Source organism: Peromyscus maniculatus, chromosome 16 (assembly GCF_049852395.1).
Source record: "Peromyscus maniculatus bairdii isolate BWxNUB_F1_BW_parent chromosome 16, HU_Pman_BW_mat_3.1, whole genome shotgun sequence".
In the NCBI taxonomy this organism is placed as follows: Eukaryota; Metazoa; Chordata; class Mammalia; order Rodentia; family Cricetidae; genus Peromyscus; species Peromyscus maniculatus.
In genome coordinates this window covers 59,451,260-59,476,076 of record NC_134867.1, presented here as the reverse complement: position 1 = coordinate 59,476,076, position 24,817 = coordinate 59,451,260, and the positions used below count along the sequence as shown (strand labels likewise).

General features: G+C 50.7%; 1 protein-coding gene across 2 annotated transcripts; it reads right to left on the bottom strand.

The window, feature by feature from the left end:
• Nucleotides 1–1,880: 1,880 nt before the first annotated feature.
• Pnldc1 (PARN like ribonuclease domain containing exonuclease 1) lies at nt 1,881–24,527 on the bottom strand. Of its 2 annotated transcripts, none has more exons than XM_076552875.1 (19): nt 24,105–24,527; nt 23,653–23,710; nt 23,305–23,378; nt 20,984–21,023; nt 20,211–20,334; nt 19,953–20,041; nt 17,562–17,662; nt 14,220–14,296; nt 13,726–13,869; nt 12,401–12,470; nt 10,850–10,935; nt 9,593–9,648; nt 5,937–6,001; nt 5,478–5,531; nt 5,300–5,342; nt 3,876–3,975; nt 3,459–3,634; nt 3,259–3,357; nt 1,881–2,203 (listed from the first exon to the last, which is right to left on the bottom strand). In XM_076552875.1, the coding sequence occupies exons 1-19, from the start codon at nt 24,163–24,165 to the stop codon at nt 2,131–2,133; spliced, it is 1,590 nt and encodes a 529-aa protein (XP_076408990.1). In that variant the 5' UTR covers nt 24,166–24,527; the 3' UTR covers nt 1,881–2,130. The 2 variants fall into 2 exon arrangements, with proteins under 2 accessions (XP_076408990.1, XP_006978092.1); XM_006978030.4 differs by having other exon boundaries at nt 24,090–24,526.
• Nucleotides 24,528–24,817: the final 290 nt, after the last annotated feature.

Below are 24,817 nucleotides of genomic sequence, written 5' to 3'. Positions count from 1 at the left end.
GAAAAAAAGGAAGAAAAGAAGAAAGGAAGACAGAGAGAAAGAAACAAAGAAAAGAAAAGGAAAGAAAGCCCCATACCCAGACACAGGAAGGTCTTGTGGGGACAAGTTGGCACCCAAGGTTAAGCCGAGTTCTACCACGAATATATCAGGTGGCCCTCAGGACAACTGAAGCCATCTGTGGGGAGCTGATGACAATGTGGTCCTAGAGGTGAGAGAACAAGTCAAATGTCCTTTAATCCCAGCACCCAGGAAACAGAAGCAGGTGATCCCTGTGAGTCTGAGGCCAGCCTGGTCTACACAACAAGTTCTAGGACAGCCAGGGCTACATAGAGAGACCCTGGTGTCAAAAAAAAAAAAAAAAAAAGGAAGAAAGAAAAAATTAAAATTAAAAATAAATGTCAGCCGGGCGGTGGTGGCACACGCCTTTAATCCCAGCACATGGGAGGCAGAGGCTGGTAGATCTCTGTGAGTCTGAGGCCAGCCTGGGCTACAGAGCGAGATCCAGGACAGGCACCAAAGCTACACAGAGAAACCCTGTCTCGAAAAACCAAAAGTAAAAAATAAAATAAATCAATGTCCAACTGGATGGGAAGCCACCTAAGGCCCTGGAACCAAAGGATTCACCCAGGCCCCTCAGAGGAGCAGAGGGAAGATAAGTCGGTGACTGGGGTCAGGAGGTTCTGGACAAAAAGGTCAGGTGATAAGAGGTTACCTCAGCTGGCTCCTCCAGTCATCCATCCTGCACCAGCTTCCACACGTCTCCACTAAATGCTGCTGACCGCAGTGGGCATGTCATCTGAGGGAGGTGGCCTCCTTAATGGACAGTGAAGTGTGGCTACCAGGGCAAGTGGGCTCAGAACCAGCCTAGTCCCGGGGGACCACGTCAGCCCCGGTGGAAGGAAGATGTAGGATGGGGCCTTCCAAACTAGGGCCCAGCTGTGATCTCAGTAAACGGTGTCAATGCATGAGCATGGGGACCCGATGAGGAAGGAGGGCTCTACAAAAGCCTGGGTGGGGTGTGGGGGAGTGGGGTGTGGGGCAGGGGGTGCAGAGAGGCCCAGCTGTCTGCAGGCAGGAACACAAGCCACGTCAGCCCAGAGCTGAGGCTGCTCTGAGAGAGAAGGAAGTCGGGGAGAGGAGAGGAAGAAGCTCCCGAGAGGCATTTTAAACCCCGAGTCACTGAGAATCGGGGGGGGGGGGGGGGGGGGGGGCAGTTCGCTCCACCCCACAAACGTAGAGGAAAAAAACGCTTGGGTCGTCTTCTCAGCTCTGGAGAGAAACACGATACAGCTCCTCTCTTCATGGAGAAAACTAAGGTCTTCAAAGCACTCTGGTGAGATGGCTGTGTCCAGTCTTCGAGCAGTGACGGGACAGTAGTGCTGGGCTGCTCCGACCACGGGACCGTGGACTTCACAGGCTGCCCGGGCTGCCCGGCTGCGGCAGAATCAGCAGGACAGAATTCGGGGAGCCTGAGTCCCCAGCAAGGCCGTGCCTCCCGAGCCTGGGTGACTGACATCCCTCCCTTCTGTGACAGTGCCTCGCGGTTTCCTCCACAGCACCACTGTCTGCCACTGCTCTCCTCCCGTTCTTAAACCACGAGTTCCGCAAGCCTGGAGCTCTGGAGGTCTCACTCACTGTTCTTGGCATCCCGGCGTTGGCCAGGTACCTGCAGTGTGGGGCTCACACAGCATCAACGGAAGCCCCAGCAGCCCCTTCCCTCCTCTCCGCCAGCTCCTTGTCAAATACCCCCTTCACTCACACATACCCACCCAAATTCTGGGCACGCTGGGGCAGTGGCTCCAACCCAAGTGGCCGGGACTTCACCCGGCAGTTTACAGGCCATGTACACTGGCCACGGACAAAGGTCCTACATGCAAGGGTTTTGTTTGTTTGTTTGTTTGTTTGTTTTTGTTTTATCATCAGTCATATTTACAGAATTTCATATTCAGAACAGAATATCTACAAAGGACCACACAGGTCTGCCTGAAAACATCATATTTACAGAATCTCACATTCAGCACAAAACAAAGTATCTACAAAGGACCACATAGCTCTGCCTGAAAACAAACTGGTTCATACAGACGGGCCGTGAGGGCCATCTTGGGAAGCTAGGGCAGAAGCTGAGGCGGCTCACTGCACTCTGGGGCTCCATCTTCCCAGGACGAAGGCAACCATGGCCCAGGTGGTGACGATGCTGCAGACTCTGTAAGACAAGGACACAGATGAGGCCTGGGCGGGGCAGGGTCTGCCTGGGGACCAGCAGGACCAGCACAGGCTCCGCTCTCCATTCCCTCCTCCCAATGTTGTCCAACCAAAGGTCTTTTTTTTTTCTTTCTTGGAGACAAGATCTCAAGTATCCCAGGCTGGCCTCAGACTTTCTATGTGGCCAGAGATGCCCTTGAACTCCTGGTCCTCCACATCCCAAGTACTGACAGATGTGGACCACCACATTTAGTTTCGGTGATGCTAGGGAAGCTACATCCCCAGCACAGACGTCATTTCAACCACTCTCTAGGTGCCAGTGGAGTCTGCCTCTCGGGGTCAATAGAGAGATGCTGCCTTCCCCAGAGATGTAGGTCAGAGACTGGCAGGACAAGAGGCTGTCCGCAAGCAGACTGTCCACGGCTCACTGGGGCCCCAACCTCACCCAGGCTGGACCATTTCACAGCCATACTTGCTCCCTGGTGCCCCTCCCATCGGCACGGGAGGCTGCAAGGCTTTGCAGATGGGAGTTGGATTACGTCCCTCCTCCTCTCAATCCCGTATCCACAGCCCTCACAGGCACAGACCCCACCGGATGGGACCCATTCCTTACCTGATCCCTTTGCTTGTTCCCTTCACTGGCCCTCTGCTCACCAGGCACCTCCATTCAAGGGCTGCTGCCCCTGCCTGGCTGCGTTCCCCACAGCCTGGCTCACTCCTCACTTCCCCGAGTCCTACCAAGACTCCCATCATCTCCTCTGCACTCCCCACCTCGGGTCTCTCCCGGTCCCCACCTTTCCTTACATTTTTAATATGCGTGTCACCAATGCCACATACGGTCCACTCAGCTGCTTATCACCTTCCTGTTACCTCCCAACCAGCTCAGAGTTCCACTCTGGTTCACTGAGAACGCAGGGCCCAACACTCACTCCAGTGGGATGTTCTGAATGAGTAAGCGTTGCTTCACACCTATCAACAACCGCTTGACAACTCAGAGCAGTCAGTGGACAGGGCCAGAATCAGACCAAATGGGGCCTCGGCGGGCAGGTCACTCACTGTAAGAGGCAGGTGATGTTGGGGGAATGTCTCCAGTAGCGGTACAGGGAGACCTGCAGGGTTGGATGGCTCCTGTACTCCTTCAAGACACTCCGGGCACTGCCAAGAGAAGTTTGCTCGCGTCAGCAAGACAGTGTGGCCAGAGCCCCTGAAGGCCGGGAGGCAGGGAGGAGAGGAGGGGCCTGGACTCAGGTACCTACTCCTTAAACTTATTGGTCAGGAGCAGGAACTGGCTTCGGGTGAAGCGCCTGACATCGAACTTGCAGAGGTTCTGGAATTCACGGTAGACCTGCTGCTCGCTGACCCCAGGCCACCTCCTGACGGTGAGGATCAGCACAGGAGGGCGGATACTGGGGTAATCGGGGCCAGAAAAATTCTAGGAAAACAAAACCGAGAGAGATTCATGCAACTGAAAACGCTAGAGAACCTAGAAAGAACTCTACCTGGGGCTGGAGCAGAAACGAGAGAAGGAAGGGAGGAGCCAGTCTACGTGGGTCTTGACAGAAAAACTGAAGGAACCAGTGTCACGGGGAGCACCTCCTCCTCGGCTCCCACTGCGCTTCCATCAGAACCGCGGAGCACACGCCCGGTGAGGGAGCAGAGTGAGCCATACTCACAATTTTAGGAACCCCGGCTCGGATAAGATTCACTTGGTTCACGTAAGGCGCCAGCACATCAAGGTACTGAGGGAAGGTGGGCTCCTGGGCAGGGCCACCGCTGCAGGGACAGAGAAAACCCGGAAGCCCTCAGGCACACAGGTTTCTGTGCAGATCCTCAGTCATAGCTAAGGCTCTGGGGGGAAAGCAGGGAAGAGCCGCCTCAGGCACCTCTCTTTCCACCTCTCCCAAGTCTTGGGGCTCATTTCGGTGGGCTTCCCTCACACATAACAAGCAGAGTCTGGACCAAGAGCTTCTGGTCTCTGCTGACCAGCCACTGGCAGCAGGCTCAGAGAATGAGGGGTCCTCCTTTGGAGGAAACTCCACTTTATCCTCTCTAAAGTGACGGCACCCTTGACTCCAAACGGCCACCCCTTGCCACCAGCCTTCCCACCAGCTGCACCCCAAATGCAGGTCCCCGAGTCGGCAGGCCGGGACAGCCAGGAGCTTCTCTAACCTGAGAAGGGTTCCCAGTCACGCAGCTAAAAGGAAGGAACAAAGGGGGCGAGCCCTGGCCGCAGGCCCTGAGCCACGCTACCTGCCACAAGCAGCTCACTCTGTGCCGGCACATAGCACCTGCCAGCGAGCACCTGAATGCCGCCCCGTCAGAGGGAAGAGGAGGACCAGCCGGCAGGCTCCTCACACAAGCTATAAGCCTCACATCAATATGTCACACAGCATTTGTATTTATATCTGTGGCCAAAATAGACCAATTTAGGCAGTTCCTAAATTAACAGATTATAGTTCAAAACATTTCTAGGCCAGTTCTGAAGAACAGGTCAGGTCACAGTGGCGATAAAAATCCTTCTGTGGGTACCCAGTCCTACGGAATTAGTGTGACCCACCAACAGCTCTGTCACACATCAAAGGTGCTCTTGGTGCTCACATGCCAGCCCAGGGGCATGAGGATGTCACCACCAGGGGCAATGCATTTATGTGCTGATTTGGGTTTCTGTGTTCCTCCATCCAGGCACCCCTCCTGGTCACCGTGCTCCCTGCAACCTTTATGGACCCCTGTGATCCGTAATTCATCTGAACATCTTGTCTTCTTGCCTCACTGTCATTCCCAACAGCTGTGAGAACACTTGGAGCTGACAAAACCCAGGCTCTGAGCCAGGACGTTCTCTAGGAGGAATTAGGACGCTAGTCAAACCCTACTGTGTGGGTCCCCTGATGTGGGTCCCCAACTTCCCCATTGCCAAGACAGGGGCAGGACCCAGGCAGGAGGCGGGGAGGCAGGAAAGGGCTCCTTGCTTCAACACTGGCTGCTGGCTCCGGGTGAGAAACCCACAGAAACACATTCCTTCTCTTTGGTGGTCCTGTGACCCAGAGGTCCTGGCTGAGACCTGGGGACTTGGTAACAGGATGGAAGGGAGGACACTCACCCATGCACCCTCTGCAGGAGCAAGTGCGCCACCTTCAAAAGAACTAGAAGAAAAAGCTAGAGATGTAACCGGTCTCAAGGCTTGTGGAAAAGTGCAAACTCAGCTCTATGTGCCACCCAACATGAACCCAGCACACATCACCAGAGCAGACAGACTGCCCTTCTGAGGAACATGTTACCTGACCCGCAGAGGAAGGCGTCATACGCTGCTTCGTGGGGGCACTTAGTCTCGGCTGAAGTGGTTTTCCAAAAGAGAGGAGTCAGACAGTGATTAGAAGACATCACGAGGGAGAAGTCTCTCTCCCCATCCCACTCAACCACCAAGGCCATTGTGGCATACACTGTGTGCCCTTCTCCTGCCATGTATTCTCCAAAATAAACATTTGTCACCCTGGTCCCCGCCATGTAGAGAGGGCAGACTACACCCCACCCATGAAGAGAAATCAGGTTCCTATGACCTGAACGTTCTCTGGCTTAGCATATCTGGAAGGCAGGGCTGTGTGGAGCAAAGGCAGGCAGGCCAGGAAGGAATGCCCACCCAAACCTCCACAGCCTGCTGCCCGGGGGACCACAGAACCTTCATCTCGGCCCCAGGGTACTTGGCCAACTGTGCAAAGGGCCAGAGCTCAGGGACATACCGTATTTTTTACACTGTCTCGCATGAATAATCACTGGTCCAGAATTCTGAGTGGGATTCAAGTTACTATTAGGGAAAAAAAAGGGTGGGGGTTAAAAGATCAACTCACTGAAAGTAACTCCTCTTGTCCCCAAGCTTCTTAAGTTATAAAGATACACACTCAGCACATCCTTTTTTAAAGGTGTGGATCCAGTGAGATGGTGCACGCCTTTAATCCCAGCACTCAGGAGGCAGAGGCAGGCTGATCTCTGTGAGCTCGAGGCCAGCCTGGGCTACAGAGTGAGTTCCAGGAAAGCCAGAGCTACACAGAGAAACCCTGTCTCAATCTTCTTCCCCCAAAATGTTTTAAGAATAAAAGGCATGGATCTAAGTATGGACAGAAAAGGTCTTGACAAGGCCACAGAACAAGAGAAAGATAAAAGGGACTCTAATTGGGCTGTTCCAGGCTGTGGAAAACATCTGGACACCACAGAAACAGGCAGCTGCCTGCCCTGTGGAGCTTGGAGTCTCTAGGTACAGAGATAACCACATCGTGTCCTGGGGCACAAACAGAAACTCCAGGGTCCTTCCGGATAGTGGCATCAGGTCACCAGGCTGCCAGAAGCAGGCGGCACTGGAGGACAGTCTTGAGCCACGTGAACGAACTTGGCTGAAGGAACGAGTGGCGGCGTGCAAGCTGAGAAGAGCAGGGAGCAGTGAGGAGCAGATCTGGCCCTTGTGGAAAGCATGGCTGCAGACCGGGGGGTGGAGGGGGTGGGGGGGGTGCTCCAAGGCACACGGAGACTTCCAAAAGCACTGAGATCGCAAAGGCAAGAAGACAAAAGGGTCAAGCCAGCCTGGGCTACACAGTGACCTCAGAGGCAGCCTGGTCAACTTAGTGAAACCCTGCCTCAAAATAAAAATATTTTAAAAAGTGTTGGGATGTGGATTGCCTAACGTGGAAAGGCCTTCGGATCAATCCCTGCACTATAAAAACCAACAGCTGGAAACAGCTGTGGTCCTGAGAGTGGAGAGAAGAGAGGTTATAGAGGTATCTACAGGGAAACAGCAATTGGACACCACTGAGTAGGTAGGTGTGGGTGGCACGGCTCTGAGGCCACGTGGCTCTGGGCCCAGAGGAGTGACCGCATCTGAAAGTATGGAAACTTCTACCACATTCGCTCCCACCCAGAATCTTTCCTACTTATGGACACTGAGCTTCTCTGGGCCCTTATTTTCTTACGTGAATGGCCATCATGACTGTCCCTGTGCCCCGTACCACTCTCAGGGTCAAAGGGTTGTCAACAGCAGTGACAGCTGCTAAGTTTCAACAAGCAGAGACCAAGCCCAAGGCCTGTCCTCAGCCTCCCCCATGACTGACCTCACCTGACCTCACCGCCACCTCCTGAGTTACAACAGGGTTTTAGCTGCTCACTTCATAGATGGCGAGGCTGAGGCTTCTTCAAAGTAAGTTATGAAACCAGTGAGTGTCAAATCCTGGGTTTAAATCCAGGAAGCATGGGATCAGAGTTTGGGAGTTTAAGAAGAATTCTCCCCTCACTCTAGTGCCCGCTTAATGGACACGTGGCCATCAGCATTGAGCCTGGTGCCCTAAAGACTCAGCAGATGTTGCAGGCCCTGGAATGGGCCTAAGGGACAAAAGTGAATATTAAGTTGAAGATGTCTGCAAGTCATGCAGGGAAGAAAAATGGAGAAGGAAGATGGTAGAGGGCCTTCCAGAGCTGCCTACTCTGATGGCTACAGCGGCAGCTCAGTGGCAGAGCTCTTAGCTCTAACACACGAGGCTCTAGGTTCAATCCCTGATGCTTCAAACACACAGAAGGGAGTGTGTGGTGGTGACAGAGGGAACGAGGGGTGGAGGCTGCTGAAAAAGGGTGCTGGGCAAGAGGGGTGCTGAGGAGGGACGGACACGGACGGACGGATGGACACACGGACGGACGGACACACGCACACACATCCTAGGAGATGAGGAGAGACACAATCAAGGAGACCAACCAGCCCTCCCACTAGAAAAGAGAAATGGAGAGGAGAAAGCCCGAGCTCCAAGGCACCATAAAGCGAGCCTTCACCAGCACAGGTGCCACAGCCTGTCCCTAATGCCTTGTGTGCGACATCCTGTCAAGTGCCAGCATAGGTACCCCGAGGAACGCGAGAAGAGTGAGAAAACCTAACAGCAGTGGGCATGCGTGAGGCTGCTGAAGGAACCAAAGACAAGGTGGGTCACTTGTCTCCAGGGAGCAGACATGCGACCACAGCAGTTTTAGGCGCCTCACCAAAGGAAGGCTTCCCTCCAGGGAAGGAGTTCTGACCCTTTTTATTCCACATATTTCACACACGTCCATGACAAAACCACAGGGTTACCGTGGGAGCCAGGAGGAAGGTCAGAAAACGGGTAGCTTGGTTTTAAGTTTTAAGTGGTGATGGTAAGAGAAATGAGAGGTGGCGGCTTGGATCCCCAGGGAAGGAACAGGTGGGCAGAGTCCAAGAGAAGGAAGATGGCGAGGAGAGGACAGTGAGCCCGCAGAGAGCAGCCCTGCAGGCCGCAAACAAGGAAGGCATGTGGGCTACAGTTCAGCTGTGAAAGGTCTACCCCAGCACCCCACAAAACCAGGCATCCTGGTACACGCCTGTAATCCCAGCATTGGGGAAGCAGAGAGACAGGGAGACAGGAGGATCAGAAGTTCAGGCCCGGGGGCTGGAAAGAGAGCTCAGTGGTTAAGGGCACTGACTGCTCTCCCAAAGGACCTGGGTTCAAATCCCAGCACCCACATGACAACTAACAACTGTCTGTAACTGAAAGATCTGACCTGCAGGCAAAAAAAAAAAAACCAATGAACATAAAATAAAAGTAAATAAAAAAAAAGTAGTAGTTCAGGCCATTCTTGGCTACATGGGGGGTGGGAGAGTGGGGGGAGCCCAGCCTGGGACACCTGAGATCCCGCCTCAAACAACTGAGACGACTGTGTTTGCTGGTGACAGGGGACAGTGGTGAAAATGACAGCACCTGCTGAGTGTTCAGGGGACAGGCAGCAGGCTGACTTGGCCTCTGACCTCTGATGCCTTTTTCTCAGAAGTGGGGTCAAGAATGCTGTCTGAGGCAGGACAAAGGCATGAGCAGCTGGGTCATAGGGAGCTGTACCACAAAGTTACTGTCTTGTTGTCCAACGAAAAGCATGCCAATGACATACAAATACATCAAAGCCAGGGAGCTTGTGCTGTGGGGCGGTCTTTCTGCACGCTGTGAATGTGTGTTGCTCCCACTGGTTAATGAATAAAGCTGCTTAGGCCTATGGTAAGGTAGAGTAAGAGCCAGGCGGGAAATCCAAGCTGAGAGACAGGGAGAAGAAGAGCTGGGGGGGGGGGGGGTCAGGGCAGACGCCATCCCAAGGAACAAGATGCCAGCAGACCGGTAACACCACGGCCATGTGGCAAAATATAGATTAATAGAAATAGGTAACAATAAGCCTGAGCCACAGACCAAACAGTTCGTAATTAATAATAAGCCTGTGTGTTTATCTGGGACTGAGTGGCTGCGGGACACAGGAGAACTTCCAGCTACAGGCCTGGAATAGTTAAAACCAGAGAAAGATCTCAGGGGTCCCTTGTGGCTTGGGCAGCTGAGGCCACCAGGCCTTGCTCCAGAAGCCCCTTCCTCACCTGCTCAGCACGTCATACACTTCTGAGAGGTTGGAGACTCGTGGGAAACGCAGTTCCTGCAATCGTGGAGAACAAGGCACTGGGTTTGGGGTCAGCATCTGCTACAGGCCTCACAAAGGGTCACTACCCAGACCTGGCAAATCCCGGCCTCAACACCTCCCCCCGCCCCCACCCCGGGGGACCTATCCGCCCTATTGCTTCTCCAGGGTCAGGAGACCAGATGTCCCGATAACTCCGGCTAGAAGTAAGCGTCACCCAGAGAACTCACACCTTCTGTTTAGAGAAGTATGAGAACACAGGAATCTGAGACTTTGGACTAAGTCCGGGCCATACATGCAGAATACCCGGCATGCTGGGATCAGAAGGTCTTGGGGTGACATCTGATTACTAAGTCCCAGAATCAAAGATGAAGCAGGTGAAGGTCAAGTATTAAGGGCCTCTCTGGGCAAACCTGTACCGGACGGAGACCCCCTTCCGGTTCTGCTGCCCCTCCTCCAGCAGCCACTTTGAGCCACCACCCCGAGACTTTAGAACACTGATGGGTTCCCCTTGCTGTTATTCTGTTTAATTCCTAACAGCATTTAAAGCCATTTGGTGCTTCTGTTTTCCACAGGTAGTGTGTGGCCTGGGCTTCAGGACAGTCATGGGGGGGGGCGGGCTTTCAAAATATCACCTGGCTCCACTCTAGACCATACATGAAGTGGACGGCAGAGCTGGGATCAGTCTGCAAACTCCCTTGTGATTTTGTCAGAGAACCCATGGCCTCAGTACTTCTCCAGACTTTATGAGGGGTCCCTCATCCTTTAGGCTGACCCTCTCTCTAGGCATCCCTCTCTCTAGGCATCCCTCTCTCTAGGCATCCCTCTCCCTAGGCATCCCCCTCTCTAGGCATCCCTCTCTCTAGGCATCCCTCTCTCTAGGAATCCCTCTCTCTAGGCATCCCTCTCCCTAGGCATCCCTCACGGGTTTATAAAATATGTACTGAGCTCTAAAATAAGCTGTTTGGGCCAAGCATGATGGTCTACACCTCTGATTCCAGTACGTGGAAGGAAGGCTGAGGCAGGAGGGCCTAGCCAGGCCCTCTCTGAAGAATAGAACAAAAGCCCCACAAAACCACTGCGCTGTTATCCAGTGGAAAGCACACATCTACACACAAAGACAACAGAGCTGGGGCTCGGAATGTGTTCAAATCCAGGGAAAGGGGTCACCTGCACAGACTCAACAGCCCCTGCCCTAAAGCAACCTCCTGCTCATTACCTTCCAGATGTCCTTTGTCACATTCTTGGTGTCAATGAGGACAGGAAACAGGCTGTGGATGTTCTGCTTAAACTGATCGTAGCTTTCTGAGGGGGAAGGTCCAGATGGGGACACGTGAATTTGTGGGCTCGTGGGAACAACACAGACCCACCCTCGAGGCTAAGTTGCCACCAGCGCTGACCGGTAACAGACAGAACAGACGAGGATTGGAAATATCCGTAACCCTCATCCAGGGTTGTGACGCTCCAGACCCATCACTACTGCCAGTTTCTATGGGAAAGGTCACATGGCTTTCCACCAAACTCCAGGCCCTACCTACAGCCATCAGCTAACACAGTCCAAGACAAAAACCAACGGAACACCTTACAATTAAGAAGAGCCCCCTAGTAGGAGAAGGGTTTCTGATGGGCTCTTGATAGGTTATACTCTGTGCAGTTACCCCGCATACAGCTAATGAGGCTGACTGCAGACAGACCCTCGCCACACACGCTTCCCATACAGAGCGCCCCAGGGCTCTCCCCACCACACTCCCCTTTCCTCCCCAATGGTAACTTCTGCCAGGTCCTCTCCCTGGGGTCCTTGTGCCCACCTGAGTGCCGTTTTCAACACTGTGGTTTTTGACGCCTCACTGGACATGTGAAAAGGTCCTGACCCCTTCCTTCCACCTGCCCACGGCCCACATTTCCCACAGGTCCCTCCTGCACTGTGTGGCTGCAGCACCTCGCCACAGCCACAGGCCCCAGAGCGACAAGGACCGCTCCAGCTGCGGCGACTTCTCCATGTGCCTCACTGCCCCTTTCCCATGATAACTTTTCCTGTTTGCTCGGGCTTTCTGAGGGCCTCTTACTATTTGCCTTTAAATTCTCCAGCATGCTCCAACGTGGCTGTTCTTCCCAGGCCTGTTTTGCAGAACTCCTTCCCAGAGTTTTCCGCCCCTTTCCATCTAGTGTGTGGCACACCTTTACAAATTCACTTAATCCCTCCACCATGCCCAGGTCGCTACTGCCATCTCAACTCACTACGCTACCCTGCCATTTGTCCATTCCCAGGCTCCAGCATGGAAAAGGAGCCTGTGTAGTCAACGAAACGACGTCTGTTAGGTTTATAATGGCGTGAGGAGGAAGCCAACCTGAAGCTCAAACACACACTATTCACAAGTATGTCAGGACTCAGAACAGAGGGAAAAGCCAAGGCACTAAGCAAGGAATGGTGGGCTCTCTGCTTCACACAATTCCGATTTTGCCCAATGTCACAGCTTCGGCACAAGAAGAGGGTGTGTAATCACATTAACCCTCCTCGAGGAAGTCTCTTGGTCTCTACCCAGAAGACGGTACAGGGGCTGGAGAGATGGCTCAGAGGTTAAGAGCACTGGCTGCTCTTCCAGAGGTCCTGAGTTCAATTCCCAGCATCCACACGGTGGCTCACAACCATCAATAATGAGATCTGGTGCCCTCTTCTGGCCTGCAGGGATACTGTATACATAATAAATAAATCTTAAAAAACAAAACAAAACACAGAGCTGAGGTTAGGAGAGCACAGCCTCACCCCTACCTGGAAGAGGTCGGAAGAACTTCTCATGGAGATGCAGTAGGTCCATCATCATGTTATGTCCGACCAAGGGCTACTTGGAGTAAAGCAACAGGTAAGAGGAAGGGAATTCTAAACTCGGCTCTGACGCCGCTCCGTCTGGAATCGGGCTTTCGTTTCTTTCACTAAAGTCACAGCTCTACATCACCTGATACTCCAGCATCGCTGTCTCAGCTCCCGCTTAAGGTAAGGGGACTGCTGAGATGGAAGGAAACAGGGAGGGAGGGGGAGAAGGGGGGGAGGGAGGAGAAAGAGAGGAGGGAGGGGAAGGGGGAGAAAGGTGGAGGGAGGAGGAGGAAATGAGTGAACAGTGGAGACCTCAGGCAGGGTACACACTGGGACTCTGAGGAAGACACAGCTTCTCTAAGCAGTTTTAGGTACTTGTTGAAATTCCTGCACTGCGGGAAGGGACAAAACGCAGGGGCATGTCACACGCATCGTCTTTCCTCAGACTGAGCCACCACAGGCAAACAAGGCCGGGTCCATGACGCTGGTTAGCGAAAACAAAGAGTCACCTGACAGTCTTACTAGCAAGTCAGTCCATGTTCTACGGGTGTTTGGGCTGCATGTCTGTCTATACATCATGTATGCCTGGCGCCCACGGAGGCCAGAAGAGGGAGTCAGACCCACTGGAACTAGAAATACAAATGGCTGCGAGAGAGACCCTGTGGGTGCTGGGAATCTATCAACCCTGGGTCCTCTGCAACAGCAACTAGTGCTCTTAACCACGGAGCTATCTCCCCATCCCCTGGGAATCACTTATTGTAAAAAAAGATGTCTTTAATCTTTTCTTGGCCTTCTGAATAAGGTTAAGTGAAGAAAAATTTTTTTTCATTTAATTTTGCGATTTTGTTCGTTTATTTATTTATTCATTCATTCATTCATTCATTCATTCATTCATTTTGATGTCGTATGCCATTTATTGAAGGAGGGAGGAGGTCTTAAATACAGGCTTATAGCACAATGCGAGAACCCTGGAGGGCAGAAGTTCGCTACTGATGTTTTACAATCTTGCATCTAAGCTGTTAACACCCATTATGCAGGATACACAGACAAGGAACTTCCCTTAATCATTCAGGAGGGTGGAACCTGGCAGGGAATTAGCATAGGGAGGATATCAAGGTCAAGGTCAGCAAGCAAGGCAACAGTTACCCAAAACGGGGGCCAGGGCCCTACAGGTCCCCCTTTTACTGAAAGATAATTTTATTGGCAGAGAAGCCTTCAAAATCCACCACAATTAATACAAAAGATGATGGGGAAAAAAAACAGGAAACACAGATGCTTCCTACCTTCTGGGCCTTCACCAACATCTGGAAAAACACAGAGAAGCCCCTTGCAGAGAGAAGGATCTGCTCCTTCCAGCAGCTGACTTGGTCGCAAGAGGCATGCTCAAGGTACCAGCGATGAGGTTGGTTGACCTTCTTCACAACCACCTGCCGTGAAGAGAAAGAGAGAGTGCGTGCCTGGGGATGCAGCTGGAAAGCAGGCACCTCTTTAACAAGGAGTGAAGGGAGGGAGGGAGGGAGGGAGGGAGGGAGGGAGGGAGGGAGGAATGGACAGGGATGGACACACACACACACACACACACACACACACACACACACACACACACGATAAAAAGCCTTTCAGAGGCCAAATGTGGCTGACCGAGAGAGAGAGAGAGAGAGAGAGAGAGAGAGAGAGAGACAGAGAGAGAGAGAGACAGAGACAGAGAGACAGAGACAGAGAGACAGAGACAGAGATGAGGGGGCCGCTAGGAAGGCACAGCTGGGTGAGGACTCACCCCCTCGTCTTTCAGCACTGTCCAGATGTTGGGGAGGGCCTGCCTCAGCACCAGCTGGACCTCAAAGGCTTGGAACCCTGCATGGAGGAAGCACAAGGTATGCACAGACCCTGGGACACCATCGAACTTTCCAACTTTCCTTCCCCATGGGAGACGGCTGAGAAGAATAAAGCTGAGGGCCTGTGGCTGGTGGACTGCACCGGAAACCTGCTTCCAGGGCGCCCAGGCCACGTGCCTGCTGGGATGGTCTAGGGCCAAGTCCTCAAAAGTTGGGGTCTCAGGAATGCTCTTCAGTTGGGGACACTCACCTGGTTGTTCCTGTAGTTTGCAGCTGTTGATATGAACCGTTAGAAACTAGTACTAGTTACAACTCACAAAAGGCACTTCAGTAGCAAAAAGTTAAAAATAACACTTACGAAGCTGGGCGGTGGTGGCGCACGCCTTTAATCCCAGCACTCGGGAGGCAGAGCCAGGCGGATCTCTGTGAGTTCGAGGCCAGCCTAGGCTACCAAGTGAGTTCTAGGAAAGGCGCAAAGCTACACAGAGAAACCCTGTCTCGAAAAAACCAAAAAAAAAAAAAAAAATAACACTTACGAAAAATAACTAGTGGGCTGGAGAGATAACTCAGTGGTTAAGAGCACTGGCTGCTTCCAAAGGTCCTGAGTTCAATTCCCAGCACCCACATGGTGGCTCACAACCATCTATAGTGGAATCTGATGCCCTCTCCTGGAATAAAGGCAGTCATGCATGCATACATACATATATACATAAGAGAAATAAAATCTAAATAAAAAGAAAAAAGCACAAAAAACGAATACATCTAATAAAATTTAAAAAAAAGAAAAAGAAAAAGAAAAAGAACTAGTTTCTCAAACAAAAATATTTAGTAAACTGGGTGTGGTGGGGCATGTCTTTGCTCCGAGAACTCCGGAGCAGAGGCAACCAGACCTTTGTGAGTTTGAGGCCATCCTGGTCTACCTAAAAAGTTTCAGGCCAGCCAAGGCTACACAGTAAGATCTGACTAAAGAATAAAAGAGAAACAGGGGCTAGAGAGCTCCATCAGTGATTAAGCACACTTGTTGCTCTCGCAGAAAACCTGGGTTCTGTTCCCAGCACCCACGTGGTGGCTCACAACCATCCAAAACTCCAATCCTGACCCCTAAGACATGCACATGGTGCACATATACACGCGGAGGGAAAACACGCACATACATAAAATGAATCCTTTAAAAAATCTTTTAAATAGTACATTTAGGGGAAAGAGAAATACAATGTCTAACTTCTACTGGCATCACATCCACTTCTGCATCTGATCTACTGTGCTATGTTGTGGTCCTTAAACACTAGAAAATGAAACAAACAAAAGGACCAAAACCAGGCCCAACAGATCAGATGGTAGAAAAGAGAAAGTCACCAGTCTCAAGTGACTCTGGGGGCGGGGAGGCTCTTTGAGGCTTTTTGGAGGTGGAGCTTTTGCTTGTTATGAGATAGGGTCTCACCATGTAGACCAGGCTGGCCTGGAACTTGGTATGTAGACCACACAGGTCTGGAGCTTGTAGAGACCCACCTGCCTCTGACTCCCGAGTGCTGGGGTTAAAGTTGTGTGCACCAGGCTGCTGGCTGCGTATGGTCTTTGTATGCTGTTTAACGTCCACTAACGGTAATCCCTTAGGTACTGGCTGTTACTAGGGAACTTCGTCATTGGGTGGCACGAGACCCATTGGCCTGCCCTGGGTCTTGCTTTTGGAACAGCATAAGCCCATTACTAGGAAGTCGCTGGCTTGCAGTTCTGTCTGTCTTCCAGACGCTCACACAGTTCACTAGGCCAACACCAATAGAAAGCATGAATACACACAGCCACTGACCTCATTAGAAAGGTCGCTGCTGAGAGGCTGTCAAGCTTATGGCAACGGATCCAAATTTCTGTTTTGTGGTTTTTGTTGGGACAGTCTCATGTAGCCCAGGCTGGCCTCGAACTCACTATACAGATAAAAGGATCCTGAACTCCTGATGCTCCTGCCTCCACATCATGTGTGTATCGCCACATCTGATTTCATGAAGTGATGGGGATTGAACCCAGGGCCTGGTGCATGCTAGGCAAGTGCTCTACCAACTGAGCTATAGTCTCGCTCTTCTACATACCTGTTTCTTATGGCTAGCAAACAGAGTCTTAAAGTGACAGGATTTTCCATTTGAGGAAAATGACTAAAAATACCCAGGTCAAAATAACCTCAGGTCTAGAAAATTTCCAGGAGAAGTTATATTCCACTAAAATAAAAAAAAGAAGAGGCTGGCAAGATGGCTCAGTGGCTAAGAGTACTTGCTGCTCTTAGGACCTGCGTTTGGTTCCCAGCACCCACATGGTGGGCTCACAACCATCTGTAACTCTAGTTCCAAGGAATCCAATGCCCTCTTCTGTCCACCTTGTGTACCAGACATGCATGTGGTGCACATACATGCAGACAAAAGAGCAAAAGAGCCATACACATGAAACAACAAATGCTACAAAGAAAAAAAATTTTTTTTTTTTTTTCAGCACAAACAGCTAGGGCTGGAGATGTCACTCAGTGGTACTTACTTAGGATGCACAAGGCCCTGAGTTTGATCTCCAAGGCATGCACACATGCACTCGGCTGATCCAGGTCTCCACTGAAAACGCTACCCAGGTGCTCACCCCCAACACAACCACTCGGCCGTCCACGGCAGTGGTGCAGTTGGCACACTTGTTTTTCCACACTTAGGCTGACACACCGAATTTAAGTAAAAGGCGACCAAAGGCTGGGGCTTGACAAAACTGAGAACGTTATTTCCCGCCGAGGAGGGTCTTGCGTAAAGTTTCCTTTCCGACCCGAGCGGCCGGGGAGAGTACAGTGGCTACCAGCAGAGGTTGAGCCGACCAGAGCTAGTGCCATGGTGCAGGTGGGTTTCACCATCATCATTACGGCGCAAAAGCATTAACATGTCATGGCCGAGCAACACTCTGAAGACAGTTTCGACCTCACAGACTCTGGGGCAAAGGGTCCACAGGCCATGCTCTGAGCACTGCTGCACTAGGTCATAAACTGCTGTAAGTTACTAAAACAGGCACTCCAGTGGGATGGAAATGACCGGCTCAGGGGTGAGTCTTACTCTTGACACTCAATGCAGGTTAAAAAGCCTTTGAGACTTGGGAATTCAGGTCAGGACTTTAACCCCAAGGATTAGCTACCTACTGAGCAAATATCTCAGACTCAGTCATGAGGCATCTTAGATCAGGACTTATAGGAAAGAGAATGTGCTCCCCACCTCCTGGTGCATGACACCCCCATGCTCCCAGATGGGGAGGAATGGCCTCCTGCCTACCAGAAATGCCAGACAGAGTCATCTGGTCACCTTCCTCAGCCAGGTCCAGCCACCGAGTCACCTTGTCAATCACCACCTTAATTTGGTCTTTATCCAGAGAGCTGAAAAATGAACATAGGAAAGCAGAAACGTTGACGGAGATCATACCTAAGACAATCCTAAGACTAATGTGCCTGGAACCTCTGCTTTTAATGCTGTGACCTCATAGTGAGAATTAACAGCAACAATGGAAATGCTCATTTGTTCTCCACATCTTTTCGGGCAAGAGGAAGGCAAGCTCTTATGTCTGCTCTTCAGAGGTCCACAGGAATACAAGCCAGCTTTGATGGGGTGGAAGAAGAGCAAGCGCCCTGCAGTGCACACTACTGCCAGGACATCCGTCTGCGCTCCCCGAGGATCTGTAATGAACTGGCTGGAAACACGAGGAAAAGACAAGGACATGGGCGAATCCTCCCTCTTGCTTGTCTGTCAGAAATCGAAGCTCTTTCTTCAACACTTGAAAGTAACAAAAGATTCAAAATTCAAACTGGGGGCTGGAGAGATGGCTCAGCGGTTAAGAGCACTGGCTGCTCTTCCAGAGGCCCCGGGCTCAATTCTCAGCACCCACATGGCGGGCGGCTCACAACCATCTCTAACTCCAGTTCCAGGAAATCAGACACTCTATTCTGGCCTCTGTTGGTACCAGGCACACACTGGTGCAGACATACATGCAAGGCAAAACACCCACGCATTATAAAATAATTTTTTTAAAAAAATTCAAATTGTTTTCCCTCTGTTTTTATTCTTGAACCGTGAGGACCGTTTAATTCGAGTCTGAAGGGAAAAACAACAGGGCGTGCAGGCTGTAAATCCAGGAGACAGCTGTGGGGGAAGAAGACAAAGGGGAGGCAGAAAGCCAGCTGTGCCGTCGGAGTCAGGGTTCAAGAAATGGAGCGGATTTGGCAACGGGGGTCGGCAAGTAGCTGAGGGGAGGGGAGGGGCTTCAGAGGAAGAGTGGGAAAGTCCACAAGGTCAGAGCAGGCATGCTCAGAATCCTGGCGGGTGTCCAGAGAAGAAAGGGAAAGGCGCCCCCCTCTGAAAAGCAGGCAGGCTGAGCAGTAAAGCTCTGTAAGTGACTTCCTGTCTTTCCTTTCAAAAAACCTACACTTTTGTATGAACATCAATACTAAATACAAAAAAAAAAAAAAAAAAAGTTTTTAAAAAAAAGACAACAAAACAAAACCACCAAAATATCAAAGATTATCCAGGCCATATGAAAACCACACTTCAGAACCAAAGCTAATTGATTTTTCTTTCTGATGAAGGTGAAAAATCTCAATCCCAAAGAACTAAATAGTTCAAAACTGGCAACTAAGTGGTGGTCATAGCTCACCCCACCAGACCCAAGCTACCACCTCACTGTGGTCACTGTGGACCTTAGTGCAAACCTGTGGGAGGCTGCCAGGTCTGGGCCTGCCAAGGGAGGTCACTCTGTCCAGCGACACAGACAAGGCCCATGTTGAGCAGGGTCAGGCCGGCTAGGGCCCACACAGACACACTGGAGTCTTAGCGCCCTCTGTGCCTCCAACAGAGTTATCTTGTGAATCCCTCAGCTCACACCACAGACTCAATTCCTGTCTCTTTTGAGTTAATAAACTTAATAGTTCATTTCTTTCTTCCCTTTCTTTTCTTTTTTTTTGAGACAGGGTTTCTCTGTGTAGCTTTGCGCCTTTCCTGGAACTCACTCTGTAGCCCAGGCTGGCCTTGAACTCACAGAGATCTGCCTGGCTCTGCCTCCCGAGTGCTGGGATTAAAGGCATGCGCCACCACTGCCCGGCTCTGTTTTTCTTTTTTAGAGATGAGGATCTTCCTATGTAGCTCAGGCTGGTCTGGACCTCACAATCATCCTACCTCACTCTCTTGAGTGCTAGGGTGACCAGTGTGTCCCACCATGTTGGATCCTGTATGTGAAGGGTACTGGCGGTGGGAGAGAAAGCAACCTGTCCTTTCTCGAGCATTCTCTACCACTTTGTGAGAGTGTCTGTCTCTCACTGGCCTGAATCTCACCAAGTCCACTAGGCTGGGCGGCCAGCAGGCCCTAGGAACTCCCTTCTCTCTGCCTCCCCAATGCTAGGATTATAAAACCATATGTTTTAAGGATCAAACTGGGGTCCTTTGAGGCAAGCGTTTTAGTAACTGAGCTTCACCTCCCAAACCACGTTTTTTAATTTTCAAGATTAATGTTCACATGGGAGTTGAAAGGAGATGGGAAAGAGTTTCGGCCTCTCAGGAAAGTATAGGCGGCCAAATCCGTCCCAGCTAAGTGTGGACGGGTGGGCCAGCATCCCCATCTGGAGAGCAGGATGGGAACAGCAACAGGAAACCAAAGGCGCGTGGGAACGTGAGCCCTACCTTCGGACTCTCCAGTTCCCTCTCAGGATACTGTGCTTAATTTTCTTCTCCTGTTCTTCATTCATATATGGGATTCCATTTTTGAGGAACTGAAGACGGGAACAGAACAAGATGCCTAGTTAAGAGCTGTCTGAGGGCCGGGCAGCAGAGTGAGGGGGAACACCTTGGCTTCACGTAGACAAGGGGTGGGGGGTGGCGACTCAGGACATTCAGGGTACCCCTCCACAGCCGCCACGGCCCCCTTCTCCAGGTCCATACCTTGTTATAGTCGAAGCCATACTGATTCAAAAACTGAACGCTAGACGCCTGGAAAGAGAACTCTGAGTCCAAGATCCCAAACGTTGTAGGAAAGAGGAAGAAGTTACAGGAGTGGGCTACATACCTATAAAGGAGAACGTGATGAGAAACCTCCAACTAGAACAGGACAGACAGAAAAGCCAGCCAGGCACATACATCATTGGGCCCTGGGGTGGGCTAGATTTTCATTTCTTAAGTATCTATATGTTTTCTGAGGGCTGGATGTATTTTAGGTGCTCTATGTAGGGCCAAAGAAAATAAGCGATGATACTGTCCTCGGGGAGCAAAGTCTAAAGCAGAAATAGGCCCGTGGCCCACTCAAAAGATCCCGATGTTCAGCCAGAGCAGCTGGGAGGTAACCCCCAACACACACAGGGTCAGCCTCCTGCAGCAGCTTCCCGGCAAGGGTGTCCCCAAAGATGCAACGTTCTTTTGACTGATGGTGCCTGAGGGCTTCCAGGCAGCTCGACATCTCTCTGGATGTCAGCACACTTTTACTAACTCCCCGAAGATGCACGAGGGCCAGCCGATGGAAAGGAGAGCCAGAACACTTAAGACACAGGGCCAGGAGAGGCCCCACAGGAAAGGTACTACTGCCAATCTGCAGAGCACGGTATGTATGCAAGAGCCAGAAGTCAGAACAGAGTGTCCAGGACAGAGTGATTCACACGCCCAGGGCAGGGCTGCCAAGCACGGACGGGAAAAGCTATGTGTGTTATAGTCGTTATACATACTTGTTTGACTCTCCTTCAATGCTGGAGAACACAGAGAGCCCTAGAACAGCAAAAGCAGAAGTAATGAATGCCCAGGCAAAGGCCCCTGATGTCAACCAAAGACCAAACCTTCCCACGCTTTGCACCCACAGACTCGGAGGGGGCTGCAGAAGAGGCAGGGGTACAAAAACCTTACTGAAAAAACAAGACTTGCAGCGAGAGACCTGCCATACCACAGCTTGTGCTGAAATTACCAAAATGTAATGGTGGCCAGTTTTCCAAGCACAAGAAGTATTAGATCAGCATTTTCATAGCTTTAAAAGGAGCCAAGAGTCAGGCCCAATGGCACACACCTGTAGTCCCAGTACTTGGGAGGTGGAGGCAGGAGGATTAGAAGTTTCTTCAGAGGCTAAGGCAGGAAGATTTTTGTAAGTTCGAGGCGATCCTGGGTTTCGGTGTAAGATTCTGTCTCAGGAAAGATGGTTCAGTGGGCAAAGGCACTTACATGTTAGCCTGGTGACCTGATTAATCCCTGGGACTGATTGTAAGGGTGGAAGTGTAGAATGTACCCCACCAAGTTAGCTTCTGATCTCCACACGTGTCCCCACACTCATAAATAAGGAATAAACTTTAACTCAAAACCCACAAAAAAAGACAGATTTGATTACTTTAAAAATCCCTGTATTACTAAGTAAATAAGCCACTCAAAGTGGAAAATTTCCAAAGTTCTCTATAGAACAAAAAAACTTAAGAGTAATTTCTTGTACTTCTCAAATATATAAGAAAAAAAAAGAGGCAGCAAAGTCCAAAAACAGAGGAAAGCAGATGTGCACACACATAAATGTTTCTCTCCAGAGAAAGCAGATGTGCACACACATAAATGTTTCTCTCCAGAGAAAGCAGATGTGCACACACATAAATTTTCCTCTCCAGAGAAAGCAGGGGTCTGTAAAACTTGGCCCAGAGCTTGTATCTGTAATTCATTTTACTGAAAAAGTCAGGACCCCCATTACAAAGGCAGGCCTTGTAAAAGAAATCACATCACCTGCAAAGCCTTAGGTACTATCTAGTCCTTCACATAAAGTTGTTGACCCCAGTTATTATAAAATGTAAATCGGAATAAAATTAAGAGTAGTTTTTAGACGATCAGGTTGGGTTAAAATTTTTCAGACTTTCCCAGGGTTTTCGTACGGGAATGTACACTCACTGTTGCTGGTGTCGGTCACTGAAAACATTGTGAATGGCTGGCAGTATTCATCAACACTTGAATGCACACACTAATTCTGCAGTCTCACTGACAGAACTATTCCAGGTGCACAAAGTGCAGTCATGTGTAAATATGAAGGCCGTCAATATTGCAAATGCATTTAATTATAAACAAACAGTTACTAAATAGACCTTATTTAGGACACTAAGTCCTAATCTGTAGTTTGTAATACCATGGAACCACGAAAATGACCAGGTCTGTATGGGAACACAGACTTCCAAACGCTATCAAATAAAGAATAAAATAAAAATCCCAAATCTAAACTATGTGTACAATCCTGTTCCTGGAGGATTTCTTTTAAAAATCATACACACTGGAGCCGGGGAGATGTCTCAGTGGTGACAGGGGATCCGTTCCCAGCACCCACATGGTGACTCATATCCATCAGTAACTCCAGTTAGAGGGGATCTGACATCCTCCTCTGACCTTTGTGGGCATGTATACACATGCAGGTAAAACACTAAAGACATATAATAAATCTAAAAAAAAAAATTAAATCACATATACTCACTGACACATACATTTTTGCTCAAATGATGGAACAGGTTTAACAGTGATTTTCGGGCTGGAGAGATGGCTCAGAGGTTAAGAGCACCGACTGCTCTTCCAGAGAACCTGGGTTCAATTCCCAGCACCCACATGGTGGTTCACAACCATCTGTAATGAGATCTGGTGCCCTCTTCTGGCGTGCAAAGTTACATGGCAGAATGTTGTATACATAATAAATAAATAAGATTTATTTAAAAAAAAAAACAAAAACAAAAACAAAACAGTGATTGTCCCTGACATTGGTCTGTCTGGACCACAAAATAATGCTGGTAAATTCTTGCTTGGTCAAAAGCCACTCCCACCACCTTGCACACAGTAAACGCTACAAGTGGTACACACACACACACACACACACACACACACACACACACAATGAAAACAGAACAAGCATACAAAGCGACACACAATATCTTTGAAAAACGATCAAAGAGCAACAGGAAACCTACACAGTTAAAAAAAAAAAAAAAAAAAAAAAAAAAACACCTTCTTCACCGATCCGTAACAAAGAGCTAAACATCAGACTCACCAATCTGACAGATTGTAAATTGCTGAACACTCTGACGGGTCTTCACATACCACTCAGACGGCAAATCAAAAAGACTGTGAAGAGAGAGGCATCTCATGGCACCAGCGAGGAGGGGTCGGATTGCCGGCACAAGACCTCTGGGGCAGGCTCAGCTCCTCTCAATCAGGGCCCGGTTGTCCTTGTTACCACAATTAGGGAACGTGTACTATAGCATTTGGTCAACAAAAGCTCTCTCTCTCTCAACAGGTGGGAGCAACCCATAAAAAAAAAATACCCAACACGGGGTGTGATTAAGGAGACACAGGCGAGGAAGGCTCCTCTCTGTGGGCTGTTCAACAGCGGCAGTACCTGATCTGCTGGGGCCGGGACAAGTTTGAACGCAGACCTGTGAACTCTATGTCGAGACCTACGGGAGAGCAAAGGAGACGAGTCCTCAGGCACAGAGCAAGCCGCCGCCCTTCACACTGGAGGTGCTCCAGGTGGTACACGTGTGCACACATACGCACACGCACACCTTTTGGGTACTCGAGAAGCCAATTTAATCAACAGCAGACAACGGGAGCCTGGGGTATGGTTTCAAACGGGGCTGTTCCGGACACCAGAAGCAGGGGCTGGGGGTGGGATGGCTTCCGGCCCCGTGGGAAAGCCTCCTCTCCTTCCTAGGGGCGCTCTCTGAACTCCTCTGGCCTGGCGCCCGATCCGGTACTGAACCACACACACCAGTCCCCAGGCTCTCCCTGGCAGGCGACTCCGGTGACAGGGCCTGCCAACCCCGGATGCCTTACCCACGAAGTCCGCACCCGCGACAAGCTCCTGCAGGAGTGGGAGGCTCTGTTCAAATTCATCGGCGCCCACGTCCATAGCCGCTGGTTCCAGGGCGCGCCGGATGCCGCCACGTGCCGCCCACGCGTTTCCGCTGCGCGGGACCTTAAAGCTCGTGCACGTGGCCCGCTACGGCCAGAACCTGGTTGGTGCGATTTTGAATTTGCGTGTGATGCCCACAGCCCTGACCTTAACTTGCTGGGAAAGTGGAACCTGTTGCAATCAGCTAGTGTGGTCTTTACCGTGAAGCAGTGCCTGCCTATGGTACCCAGTGACCAGTCTCCATGCTTACTAGTCTCCGGTCTGATATAGCCTCTCAGTTCTAGACTTACGGTCTCCTAGAGACCTGGGCTTCTAAGTGAGGTGCTTCGATATATTTAACCTGAGGGGGGGGGGCGGGATACATACCTTTGCCTCCACTTGGGTATTTATTGATATGACTTCTATGATATTGATATGACTCCTATGCCATTAGATGCTGAATGCCTCAGAATCAATGTTTAAAAAAAAGAGGTATAAGCCGGGCGGTGGTGGCGCACGCCTTTAATCCCAGCACTCGGGAGGCAGAGGCAGGCAGATCTTTGTGAGTTCGAGGCCAGCCTGGGCTACCAAGTGAGTTCCAGGAAAGGCGCAAAGCTATACAGAGAAACCCTGTCTCGAAAAACCAAAAAGAAAAAAAAAAAAAAAAAAA

What these genes read in the sequence shown, in the direction of transcription:
- Pnldc1 (XM_006978030.4), bottom strand. Translation starts at nt 24,165, where the DNA reads ATGGACGTGGGCGCCGATGAATTTGAACAGAGCCTCCCACTCCTGCAG. An exon ending in GACTCTGTCTGGCATTTCTG is followed by an intron (nt 14,297 to 17,561) that starts GTAGGCAGGAGG and finishes TCCTCCATGCAG; the next exon opens with GGTTCCAAGCCTTTGAGGTC. An exon ending in CGCCTTCCTCTGCGGGTCAG is followed by an intron (nt 5,343 to 5,477) that starts GTAACATGTTCC and finishes TTTTTCTTCTAG; the next exon opens with TTCTTTTGAAGGTGGCGCAC.